This window comes from Haliotis cracherodii, unplaced genomic scaffold, assembly GCF_022045235.1.
Source record: "Haliotis cracherodii isolate W230 unplaced genomic scaffold, xgHalCrac1.p SCAF_7, whole genome shotgun sequence".
In the NCBI taxonomy this organism is placed as follows: domain Eukaryota; kingdom Metazoa; phylum Mollusca; class Gastropoda; order Lepetellida; family Haliotidae; genus Haliotis; species Haliotis cracherodii.
The window spans coordinates 40118040-40132061 of NW_027266330.1; the positions used below are offsets into that span (position 1 = coordinate 40118040).

Below are 14022 nucleotides of genomic sequence, written 5' to 3' on the forward strand. Positions count from 1 at the left end.
AGTTTAACGTCACTTGTGGACAATATTTTAGTTACATGACAGTCAAAGTTGTTAGTACATGTATTGATAGAAACCCATTCCAGATTAGAGATTTATGTTACGATGCATGTCGTTCAGCATGTATACTGATGATAAACAATATGAAATAGTGAAACCAGAATGGGAATTGCGATCGACCACGAGGTTTCTGATAACAGCTAAACTGGTACTGTGCTACTGGGAAGGCAACCCTGTCATTGAATAACCTGACAATGACGACATGTTATCTTTACCCAATGAAGGCAGGTGTCTAGAGCATCACGCGAGTAGGCAACACTCAAAGTCCAGGTTTCGTTTTGTAGCTGAACAAGGCGACGGCCATAATTGGGTTCTTGTTTGTTTCTTGTAAGTGAAATATATCTATTCATTTCTGTTGATTATATTATCATCTTCTTAACATATATTATGTTTTGCCGCTTGATAAATGTTTACAGCTGTATGGCTTTCATTATAGATCTTAAAGCATCAGTATGAACTAGTTGTGTCTAGTGTGTGTGTGCTTATGAGGAGGAATGCAGTGGGTGTAGGTCGGGTTGGGTGGGGTGTTGATAGGGAAGGTGGACACAACAGTGTTGGTAAAACGTCACCTTATAGCCCAGGATTGCAGTTATTGTCAGTTAAAGAGTCAGCATATCAACACAGTTTCTTGTATCGTGTTGTATGTGGATACATCTGCTACTCTCGTCAACTGCTTGTGTGAACAGTATATGTACACTCGTTAGACGTGAAGATCTGACCATGTCAAACACGGATCATGTCCCACCCTGTATTTTTTAGATTTGGAAAGGGTGCCAAGGATCAAGCAACTTTGTTTGCAGACACTTTGTAAGCAGTGTACAAGTAGTGGTAGAATGATGGGAACGGCAGGCCATGTTGTAACACAAGCTGGCCACGCCTGGTGCTGAAGTCATTCTATGGGTATTCATGGCTGCCACACTGACGTCACCTTCGTCATGCCTGTCAAGTGCACGAACTGCAGTGATGTGTTTCTAGAGCGGCACAGCCGGGGTATTGTAAAGTCGGGTCACTCATGTCATCTGCTTAGCTTTACAACGAATGCAACGAACACAGCTTCACACATAGCCACTTTGCTGTGCTGTGGTTGAAATCTATCCCATGTTTGACATGTAAATTAACTGTGTAGACATTTGTTCAAAGGGTTCTGTCGCTTTATTTAATTATTTAGTATTGTATTGAGACTGCAATCTATATATATATAGCAGCCCTTAGAAGAACTTACATATTTTATTGAAGATTTATTTCATTCAAATCTACATATAACTAGATGAGTGGGTGAGTTTAACGCTGCGTTTAACATTTTTTCATTTATATCACGGCGTGTCAGCTTATTTGGTTGGAAAGCCCGAAGTAATGCAGGTCTGAGACGTTTACTCCTTTGGTAAAACCCACGAGCACGGGAATGGTGCTGAAAAACGTAAACACATAATCGCGGCGTACCTGGATTCAAACTCACAAACATAGGTTTCTGGCGTACCCAATGGACGCAACTTTGCACAGTGAATCACGGCTCCTTAGACAAATGAGCTACAACATGGAGAATTGCAATCAAAAGTACGATTTTCGCAAGGAAGAATTTGACCAGGACTTCTAACGCAGTATAAAAGCGCATTATGAGTTTAATGTTAAGTTATTAATGTTTCCCTTTTACTTTTTAGAACTGTACCTTCATCCTAGCGACATACCCACACACCTGACGTCAGAAGATGGCTGCCCCCCACGTTGTCGTCATCCAGAGGAACCATAAGTTCCTGAAGGAGTACCTTCAGGTGGACCCTGTGCTGGACGCTTTGTTGGAGGACGGTGTCTTCACACAGGCAGACTATGACAGGTGTAGACAGGCTGGGCCGGAAAAATGTGAGAGGCTGTTAGAAATATTAAAGAAGAAGGGACCAGAAGGGTACCGGACACTGTGTGCTGTCCTTGATTCCTCACAGCCGTTCATCAAACAACGGCTTGATGGAACCTCCATGGAAGCAGGTATGTAAGTAAGGTTGTCACAAGCTGCCAGAACTGCCAATAGCATACAGCTATCAGTTGGACTAGTATTTCTGTAACTGTGTTTTTTGTGCATCAGAAATGTAATTTGTTGTTTGGAGAACTAAATCCTGAACGTTGCCACCTACCAGGTCACCACATTAAGCCTGGATATTACACTTAGATCACAGCCAGAAGGTCACGAGGTCACACATCGTTTCATTCTCTCCCACTCAACAAATGATATCTGACGTTGTATATCAATACATTGAAGTAAGTGTATGACAGTACACATCAACATTCAAAGTATAAAATATGATATGATTAAAAAAAGATGAATGCACTGCAATATGGTATGATGCCGATAAAGAGAAGTGCTATCAGCCACAGATGTGTCTTGTTAGTAGCTACTCTAACCAAAGAAACAAAAAGTCTTCAAACAACGAGTTATATCTCATTTCGTGCTGTTATTACTACATGCACAATGTTCTACTCTTCAGGTAGTTCAGATCTAATCTATGTCAACAAGTTCAAGCTGGAAGCTCAGTACAGAAAGGAACTTGGTTATAAAGAGGACCAGATAGCTGAACTGCAATCTGTGAGTAGTCCGAACACAGTTAAAACTTGTCTGCTCATCATGTTAAGATACCCCTGTATTCAGATGAGATAGATATGTATGAATTAGTACTGCACATGTATTAGGTATCAGATGTGCAATTTTAGTGAATGTACGCTTCCTGCAACTCTCTTAAACATCAAGTTTATATTACATGTTCAGAGAAAAGTGAAACAGGCACCTCATGTGATAAGCTGCAATGTCTAGGTGTATTTATATGTTGTGGATGTTCAGGTGATCACTCCTCGTTCACATCTGTTGTCAGGCAATGGAAAGACTTGAGGAACAACTAAAACAAAAAAACTTGGACCAAGCTGAACGGGAGGAAGCAATGAAAAAGGAAATAGAGGGACACATAGCACAGATAGAAAAGCAGAAGGAGGAAGTTGAAGCTCGTAAGCTGATGTTTCCCTTCCGGTTTTAAATGTATCTTTTATTTGCAACTTTACTTTTGCCTATGCTGGCAGTGCAGCATTGCTGATTTCCATTGACCTGTATAGTATTATTAACCACACGGTGCCATTGCTGGAGATACTTTACCTCCACATCTACAATAAAACATACCATGGAATTTGTATTTTGATCAAAGAAGCAATTGACTGATGCGATCCTTGCAACTTTCTCATTTCAGTGAAAATGAAACTGTCAAAGTCAAACGATGATTTGCAGCAGAGTCAAGCAGAATGTGACGACGTGAAGAAGGTAGGAATGACTGAGTGAGTTGGGTTTAATGCCGCTTTTAACAATAATCCAGTTATATCGTGGCGTGTCAGCTTAATGTGGGAGGATGCAGGTCTCAGACGTTTACCACTTCAACCCACGAGCACGGGTATGGCGCTGACAAACCTAGAAACATAATCGGGGCGAACCGGGATTCGAACCCACAATCATAGGTTTCTGGCGAGCCCAAGGGACCCAACTCTGCAGAGCGAATCGCGGCGCCTTAGACGACTGGGCCACCCGTGCCTACAGGAAGGAATGATGTTATCCTGAAGGAGATACTCGGAAATAGAAACACTGTTGCACAACTACACATATAACATAAAAAGGACAATATGAATCAATGGTACTTGTCATTTCAGAGACTGCACGAAGAACAGCAGGCAAACGAGGCCTTGACAGGGGACCGTAGGGTACATTCCCCAGATATGGAAGACATTGCAGTGCAGGTCCAACATACAGGTACACTGAGAAAAGGGATAAGGGTAAGGGTAAATAGTCAGAAAAATAATCATAAAGAGGTGGGGAGAAATGGGGCTAAGCTTCGCGAATACTTGCGTGCGTGTGTGTGCATGTGAGTGCGTTTGTGTGTGTGCGTGCGTGCGTGTAAGCATTTGCGTGCGTATGTGGCTGCTTGTACTTTTCCTGAGTAATGTTGATTTTACAGCGCTCGTCCCATGAGCCGCAGTTTAGAATGAATACCCCTATCATACAAAATATACAGACGCCGAGCACACCAGTCCTTGTTTAAGCCCCTTAATATCGAGATCCACCCAGGGTAACAAGTACCATCTTTTAACGGCTTTTGGTCAGGGATCGAACCCCCGACCTTTCGCTCACCAGAAAGACGCTCTATCCACTGGACCAAGGAAGCGGCCTAATCATGAAGAGCTCAGTATGATATTGAATATATACATCTTAATGTGTTGCTTTTTTACTCCAAGGTTCCAGTGACAGAATGTGCCAGTTTTCAACTCAATCCTGCTGTGATGAAAGTCAGCTTTGTCTCCTGCCATGCCTTCATTCTGCCTGCAAACCATGCATTGATCACCGCACCGCCCTAGCGAAGCAGAAGTGCCTCCAATGTCCCTGTGGTCGTGAGTTCAACACGGAACAGACTGAAGTAGATCATGTTGGACGCAATGAGGCTGCCTATGCTGCCAACGTTAAGGGAGACAAGAAATGTAACTACATCGAGGGAGATCATGACGCAAAGGCTGAGGTGTACTGTCACGAATGTGATAACCTGCTCTGCTCCGACTGTCATAAACATCATGACGTGCCGAAACGGAATAGAAACCACAGAGTGGAGGAGGTCAACCGGACAGAGAATATGCCCAGGAGGCACTGGCTGAAGGAACCTAATTGCAGAGACCACCCTGAGAACAGGCTGCAGCTGTATGACCACACATGTAAGAAGGCTATCTGTACTGTATGTCTACATGGGGCCCATAGATATCACAAGAAAGAAGATTTGAATCATGCCCATGAAAAGGCAAAAGGTCAGCTGGAGGAACAGTTGCAGAATCAACGACGTAAACTGAAAGATGTCACAGACAGAATTTCAACTGTCAACAGTCACCAAGATGAACTGGGAGATAAACAGAGAAAGCTGGAACAAGATGTCACTGCAGTTTGCAAAGATGCAGCTGTGAAGTTCCTTCACCGACTGCGAGAACTGAGGGAAGAGGTCAAAATGAGTCTGGAGGCCCCAAATAAAACAGTTCAAGAGACACTTGACACTATACATGACGTCCATACTTCCATTACTTCCACGATAGACTACACACAGAGAACACTGGAATCCACAAGAAGAGAGGAGCTCATCACTCTCACTGCTGCAATACTGAAGAAATGTGATGAAAATCTCAAGAGGGAACTTCCAGAAGATGACACAAGAGATACAAGGATCCTCCTTTCCTTTAAAGGCCAGAAAGCCCTGGAGGAATTCATCGATACATTTGGTGGCCTTGTCTCCTCTCTTGACTTGGATCATATTCCAGACACACAGCCTACGTATCAAGGTAGGTATTCCAGTATATTTAAGAACATTCATGTTTAGATAATACTCAGCAACCCACTCACCAGTTTCTCATTCCACTGCTGAAACATTTGCTTAAATGCCTCAACTGCACTTATTCTTTATGGTCACATCGGTACTAAAGCATTTAATCCAAGATGTTGGTGTAACACTTATCTATAAGTCGTAAGTGACTTTGTAAACATTGCACGTTAGATATACATTACAAAAAGCCGATGCATATATCTGTTCCATATTTGTCCTCAGATCTGCTTCAACAGATACACCTGCTGACACATAGAGAACAAGAAACAAACGCGGTAATATGTTGTTTAAAAGGAAATTAAATGTATCTAAATACGTTGAATGCAAATATTGTTGGAATCAATTAGAATATTCGGCTGATGAACATGGTTGGGAGTTCTATACCAGTTCTATGTTATATAATAACGTCACATTACAGTCTCTCAGATGGTTGAATGCCTACAGGTATACATTGTGGTTGTCGTTTCAGCTGCATGAAGGACGATGGCGTCAGCTTCTCCAGATTATACATCGCATCACAGGTATTGTATGATACCCGGATGGAGGTTGGAAGGAGCAGATTAAATACATCACTTATTCTATTTCAGTCTTTATAGCAAAACATCAATGTACCTAACGCATACGTGAACGACTCGAAGTGTAGGATTTAAGTAAACATGCTTAAACAATTTGAGTCAGGTAAAAAAACGTTCAAATATGTTTGTTTGTCTTCCAACAGGAATCAAGGAATCCGACTCTACTGTATCTGGATCACAGGAACTCCAGCCTGCACAGCTGACATCACAAGACGTTTATGAAGCTGTCACCAAAGTACGTTTAATAACCCCATATGAATGCGGGTCTGAATAGGCCCCCAGAACCAATGCTGATTGTAAACAGGCGAATAGATGGATCAGGTGATCAGGCTCGTTAATGGCGTGTCATTGTTCATCGGTTTGTTTGGCCCTGATACGATTATTTACATGCCGCTGCCATATAGATGGAATATTGCTGAGTGCCGTGTTGAACAACAAACCAAAACGTCCTATCACATACTCATGTTCTGTCGCTGAATCTTCAGTTGCATTCAGTAAAGGTAAATCAATCTCTAAGTTCAAATTGTCCATCCTATAAAATAAAACAGCTTACACTATATAACAATCTCTTAACACCTTTGTTTCAGCTCACAATTGGAGCATGCATCTCCACTGAGACAGTACGTGAAATCTTCTTGCGAGGTTCGTGCAGGACAACTGATTTTAGACTAAAGTCAAAACTTTATTCGAGTTACTATCAGTATAGAAGATGCCACCTGTTCCATCTAGAGTGCTACAATATCATTTATGTATAGTAGATAGGTCATTTGCTTAGATTGTGTACGACTGACACTATACCTAAACTACCACAAACAGATTACTCAGAGGTCAATCAATTCTTCTTTCTATTCTCTTGTTACAGCATTTAATGTTGGTCACATTATGAAATGCAGACGGGATTGTGTAATGGCAGCACATATTTCGTTAATGCAGAAACCTTTGGCATTTTTGTATATCGGAAGTGTGTTCAATGCACACGTGTCAGCCTTAAACTTAAGGAATTCGGATGCCGACAAGTAGGGATACGTAAAAAAACCAAAATGTTATAACGTTGTTTCTTACCCATTCAATATCAGGCAATGTGAAAATCCTTACGAATTGAGAAATGTGGGGCAATAAAGACACAACCCGTCATAGACTTGGCAAATATCTGTTTGAAAGAATGGTGTCTCCACATGGCCACGTCGCTTGTGCAGTAGAAGGAAACACATTTTATATAGCTGTTCAGTTCGTGTTTGACGACAACACGAGGTCAGCTATTTGTGTTGGTTGAAAAGAAAATTATGAAACTACAACATGACTAAGCTGTGTGTTTCACTTATGTGAGGGTGCTTAACCACTGTGCGGGACACGGTTGACCCAGTCCTCTGAAGCGCAACAATTCACACCAAGCTGACACTCCATGATATAACTGAAATACAGTTTTTTAAAAAAACACCTCACAGATTGACTGTCTTCTAACTGTGCAGGTCATCTGGGAAAACAAACCATATTCACATTTCTTCAGAAGCAAATGCGCCAAAGTTGTGTGTTACATTGTAATCTATACTTTTGCAGGCTTTTCTAGCACAGTGCACATCGTCAACGGGGACAGCGGTGTCACATACTTCATGTGTAAGTACATTTGAATCATAGCGACAGCAGTCCGCTCTGCCAGGCAGTCGCATCAGTAGTAAAAAAACACTTCAATGAAACTCAACCTGAATGATAGTATGTCATCACGCACTGACGTCATGGATCCTTGCTGTTCACTACTGGTGTCTTGCTGTGTGGACGGAGAACAAGCCATGTATTCGATGATTGTATCCCAGTTGTACAGAGTGAGTGAGTGAGGGAGGAAGGGAGCCAACAGAGGGAGCAATACTCAAGGTGTATCAAGTACCCTTTTCGGGAAACGAACTTTAGCCACCAGGTTTTTTTCCATTCGTTGTAATATCCAGTGACCCGTGAAGATCCGGGGTAGAAGAGGTATTCAGCAACTTGGTTGATGCATGTCATCGTATTCCAATTGCCTAAATCGATGCTCTTGATGTCAATCACTTGATTGTCTGGTCCATACTCGATTATTTACAAACCACTGTTATATAGCTTGAACACTTCAGCAACTCATGCCTGCCGTAAAAGGCGACAATGTTTGTCGTAAGAGGCGACTAACGTGATCGGGTCGTCAGACTCGCTGATTTGGTCGATGCATGTCATCGTATTCTAATTGCCTAAATCGATGCTCTTGATGTCAATCACTTGATTGTCTGGTCCATACTCGATTATTTACAGACCACTGTTATATAGCTTGAACACTTCAGCAACTCATGCCTGCCGTAAAAGGCGACAATGTTTGTTGTAAGAGGCGACCAACGTGGTCGGGTCGTCAGACTCGCTGACTTGGTTGATGCATGTCATCGTATTCCAATTGCCTAAATCGATGCTCATGATGTCAATCACTTGATTGTCTGGTCCATACTCGATTATTTACAGACCACTGTTATATAGCTTGAATACTGGGGAGTGCGGCGTTCAACAACAAAGAAGAAACTGTAATAGCCAGTATTCCAATTGCATGGAGCCGCTCAGTTGTTTTCAGTTGGCGCATTTTTGAGAAGTTTCATTCACGATTGTTAACAACAACAAAAAAAACGTCCGACTGTTCTCTTTAGTATTCGCCACTTAAAATAGAATCACGAAATATAAATCTTACAAAGACAGCTACTAAATAGTGAAAACAAGTCATTCCGCCGATAAGGAACAAATTGAAAGAAAAACGTGCAGATGTAGTATTTTACGCTATTGATCAAGTTAACTGCTAAATATAACCGCTCGCCATTACCTGACTGTCGATTCCTACCCGAATTGTAACAATGAGATCACAACTCAGTGATGATGTTTGTCGCAAGCAAAATGGTTATTTCTAGAAAAGCGCACTTTGCTATATTTTGCCATTACTGTAAGTAAAATTGCTTGTTTTTACTTCTAAAGTTTTATCACACATGCTCCTATCTTCGTTAATCAATCATTGCGATATTTCGTCATTCTATTTCACGTGATATAGATGTCTATAGATGTTTTAAGTATGTCGGAACTAAGTTGTACCGCCTCCCGTCATCCTTGTATGGTGTGCACTGAAGAATGACATGGATAACATTTATAATACATTCCGTATATCATAACTATGGATATGTATTGAAAACGTTAAACTAAAACAATCTGTAACAAACAAGTCGATTCACAAATTCACGTAAGAACTATGACATTGCAGATTTCAGTTTATCAGTTCACCTGACGGAGTTTTCCCTCTTGTCGAGGAGGTTAATGAGACTGAGAAATATTATTACTGTAAAACACTTAATCGTGTACGTTTACGTTTATCCGTTAACATTCATCTTCAATACTGTTTCTAAATGCTGTGAGGTGAAATGAGGTTTAAAGTTGCGTTCAAAATTATTGCTCTTATACAGCGACGTGCATGTACGTGTGTGCGCGCGCGTTTGTGGCTGCTTGTACAAATTTGGACTAATACCGATATCAAAGTGCTAACTACCGTGCCGCAGTCTAACATGAGTACCCCACAGTATACTGATTCCATCTTTTACTACCATCTTGCCGTAAAAGGCGACTATGCTTGTCGTAAAAGGATCGGGTGGTCAGGCTCGCTGACTTGGATGATGCATGTCGTCGATCCCAATTGCGTGGATCGATGTTCATGCTATAAATCACTGGATTGTCTGGTCCATACTGGATTATTTACAGACCGCCGTCATATAGGTGGGATATTGCTGAGTGCGGCGTAAAACAACAAACCAACCATATTTGAACGTCTTTTGGTATGATGCGGCCGGGTAACGAACCCCGGACCTTCCACTCCCCGCATGGACGCTCTACCATTGGACCACGGAGGCAGTCTGTTTCTGAGTATAACATAATTTGACATATTGGTTGTAATATTGCATTTCATCCTTTTTGGACACATTATTATACTTTGTGTCAGTGCTAATGGCATATATTATGCGTAAATCCGAAATTCTAATGCGGATTTCAGTATTATTGTATTATCACTTTTAACGGCGCCACAACACTTGTCTGACAATAATTGTAAAGGTTTATAAGTATTAACAAACCCATGTATTCTGATGTCCATGCCTATCGTACGTGTACATATGTGTATGACACTGATGATGAAGGCCGTACCTGTTGCTATGGCAGCAATATTGGGACGGTGGCTGGCTAGTGGTTAAAGCGTCCGATCGTCACGCCAAAGACCCGCGTTCGACTTCCCACTTGGCTGAAATGTGTGAAGCCCATTTCTGGTATTCTCCGTCGTGATATTACCGAAATATTGATAAAAGCGGCGTCGGTGTTCAACATTAGAAAACAATTCTGATTACTGATTTCTGAATTTTAGTTCTGGTAAATGGGTAAAATTTTTGATGTTGAATGCAAATAAAAAGAGTTGGAATTCGCTGCCTAGATCTATATACTGAATTACTGTCATTATTGTTCTCCAACTTCTAAATCTGTTCAACTCTGTGAAACTCAGGGCCGGGTGATTGGTGAAAGAAATAACAACACAACGGCAAGTTAGTCAGTTAACATTTAGCATTGTTGACTTGTCTGTCCTCAGGATAATATAGGTGTTAACACAATGTAGATCGTTGTTATCATATATTGTTTAGTTATTTTATGTTTACGTCTGTGGGAACAGTTTCAGAAGTGGGTGTATTTAATACTGAGAATGTATTAAATTATATCTTTGTCAACATCTTTAATAATCGTGACGATAATCTACATCGTGTCCCAGTCACAACACAAAACGCGACATCCTCCCGCCCAGCGAGTGTGCTGAAACTGTGGCCGGTGACTGAAGCGGACGTAGAAGTTACCTGTTCACACTGTGTCTGTTGAACACTCAAGTGTAAAAATATCGTCAAGCAGGTTTTTCCATCTTATTGTTTACAAAATTGGACAAGAAGAGTTAAGAATTGCCATGATGATAGTTTTATCGTGAAATAATGTGAAAACACTTGTATATTTAGGCCGTTGTCGTCTATTTCTGATTGCTGACACAAACCAGCTCAACTACAACTTTGTTTAAACGAATTTTTCGAAACAGCATTCATTTGTTTATAAATGCACACAAAAATGCATGACAAACATTTTGAATACCCACTCAAATAATTTCCCAGCGTTATTGCTACTATTAAGGGCATTGTTATGTTGAAATTCACAGAGAGACGAAAATGGCAGCCGATCGTTCAGTGCGGTGTTTTGTAAACATTGAAACGAGGTTCACAATAAAATGACCAATTTGTTATCTGAAGTCAGGAAATTTGGTAAACTGTAAACAAAATGTATATTTCCAGGTCCTAAACTACAACTGGACACTGCTCGAGCCAACACAGACTACTGCCACGTAACTACATACGGTGAGCTGGTCAACTCGCGGTCCGCAAAACGACACAGAGACAGCGGCAGGTTACAGAGATACATGGGCACCTGTAGTTCCACCTCCATCCCCCTTCCTCAAGCCCCCTCTAATGTCACCCCTGTCCCACACACACCACGATACTGGGAGACCCACTCCAGGGTGGGTGTGGTGGGTGGTGAGTGCTGGCCTGTCCTGGAGATGGGTGTGGGGGAGGAGAGCCAGGTGGACAGTGAGTGGTATGTTTATGAACAGCGCCGCTCCTGGTGTGTCGTTGTAGGGAGGTGTGACACACACCAGGGGAGTATCTGTACCAGGGTGTGTCAGCCGGGGGAGTGGGGGAAGTGTTACAGTGACACAATGTCTGCCAGACCCGGCACACAGGCCACCCTCCACTATGGCGTTGTGCTGGATGTGGCGAGGGGGAGACTCGGCTTTATGGATCTCCACAGGGAGATTGTTTTGGCCAAGTTGAATGTTGAGTGGAGGGAGTCTCTTCTCCCCATGTTTACTGTTGGGCTGCCAGATGACTACACAGTCAACATGGAGGTGGTCAGCGGGGTGGACATCACCATGACTGACTCCAAGATGTCACTTATTTATAACGCCCTCACATAGGAAATAAAATGAACATGACATTGTGTAAACTTGTAAGTGTGACATATTTATTCAAACTGTCAAATGTAGTGTGATTGTATTGATTGGGGCGGACATAGAAGTTACCTGTCTGTGTTGTTTGTTGTGTACAAGAATGTAACAAGGTTAGCATCCTCACATTTTGCATCCTCACATGGGTATTGTTATGATTATTAATCTGCGGTAATCGATCAGTTTATCACACATTTCCTACATTTCTGGGAAATGGCACAACAAACAACTGAGTGCACAGATTCATCAAAAGTTGTTACAAATCATGAATTTGTTGACATGGTCCGTTTCTTCTCTGTAATATAATTGTTTTAAATCCCCACATGAATAGTGTTGTGCTGAAAGTATTGCAGTTGTGCCGCCACATTGCCACATTTTATGTCAGTGAAGAAAGGGGATGAAAGTGATTGAAGCGGACATAGAATGTACCGGTGTACCTGTGACGTGTGTACAGAAATGTTACAAAGTTGACTGAATATTTTGTTCCTCTGTTCTCATGTGTCATGCTGTGTGTGAAAAACACTTAGAATACCCACTGAAATGTGTTTGTTTAATTATCTGCTCTGATTATGTCAAGAGGTGACGGACACTTACGAAGGTTACGGGTAGGCATGGTGTCTCGTGACTTTAGTCTACGGACACTTACGAATGATCCCTATGCCATTTGGTATACTCGTCCCATTTCGTAATCTAATAGATACGGAGTGGTGAGGAATGAGCCGATATGGCGCGAACTGAAAAACGGCTCCAGGCGTCAGACGTCAGACGTCGAACTCGCGAGTACGCATGAATGACATGGTATTTAATAATTCGATTTTGTGACAGAAATGTGTGGTTGGGAACACTGTAAAGATGATATGTTATTTCCGACACTGCTGATATACTCTCAAAGATGAGCACGATAATAATTAACTGTCTTCTTTAATAGATTCGGATTTTACCCCTAGATGCCGAGTTATTTTTCTGACGCACAATTTTAGCAATTTTAAAAGTGGAAATTGTGAGAGAATCGTCTTCGTGTGGCACTTGATTTACCTCTATACAATTCAGCAGGGAGACAGAATGTAAACTTTAATATCATGCAGTATCATATCACAACTATAAGACTGATTTGAAAAGCAGACAGTCATGAATCGTGTCCAATATTTCGTTCTTCGTAAAGTAACACAACAAAGTTTGAAACTTTCAATAGTTCACCTATAAAGGCACTTAATTAGTACCAGAAACTTTAATGTGACATCTTCACTGACACCGTGAGCGGAGGAAATAGTGTTCTATATATGAACGACGTGCTAATGCAATACATTTGTATGGTTATGTATAAAGGTACACATACAAAGCAAAGAATAACTTTTTTTTCCGAAACGTGACTTGCTGTCAAATCATTTGAACCATTTGGGGAACAGAAAGGGGGCACAACTCCGCTATGCCTAACTTAACTGTAGTCTATTGTTTCCATGCGGTTCTAGTGAAACTTTTATATGGATCATCACGGTGCTATATGTTCTCAATGCTTTGTTCGCGAGTACCCAGACTTTTCTGCAACATTTATAAATATTGAAATAGTATATTCTTAAGGTGTGTTAGTTGACATCAATTTTGATGAAATTGTAATGCAAAGAGTGACATGACAAGTAGCCATGCTTCACCAGACTGTGTCTGTGCACTTTCTCCCCTCTTTAATCAGATCGTGTCTGTGTAACGTGGCCCTGATTCACCAGATCGTGTCTGTGTGACGCTGCTATGATTCACCTGATTGTGTCAGTGTACTATGGCCCTGATTCACCTGATTGTGTCAGTGTACTGTGGCCCTGATTCACCTGATTGTGTCAGTGTACCGTGGCCCTGATTCACCTGATTGTGTCAGTGTACTGTTGCCCTGATTCACCTGATTGTGTCAGTGTACTGTGGCCCTGATTCACCTGCTTGTGTCAGTGTACTGTGGCCC

General features: G+C 41.6%; 1 protein-coding gene across 1 annotated transcript; it reads left to right on the top strand.

Annotated features, from left to right (window-relative positions):
- The first annotated feature begins 312 nt into the window (after positions 1–312).
- LOC139448613 (myosin-14-like) lies at positions 313–12123 on the top strand. The gene is made up of 13 exons (XM_071230178.1): positions 313–384; positions 1716–2037; positions 2535–2632; positions 2916–3045; positions 3282–3352; positions 3733–3832; positions 4315–5394; positions 5658–5710; positions 5905–5956; positions 6154–6245; positions 6598–6652; positions 7568–7624; positions 11365–12123. Exons 2-13 carry the CDS (start codon positions 1764–1766, stop codon positions 12042–12044), a joined length of 2742 nt encoding a protein of 913 aa, XP_071086279.1. The 5' UTR covers positions 313–384; positions 1716–1763; the 3' UTR covers positions 12045–12123.
- Positions 12124–14022: the final 1899 nt, after the last annotated feature.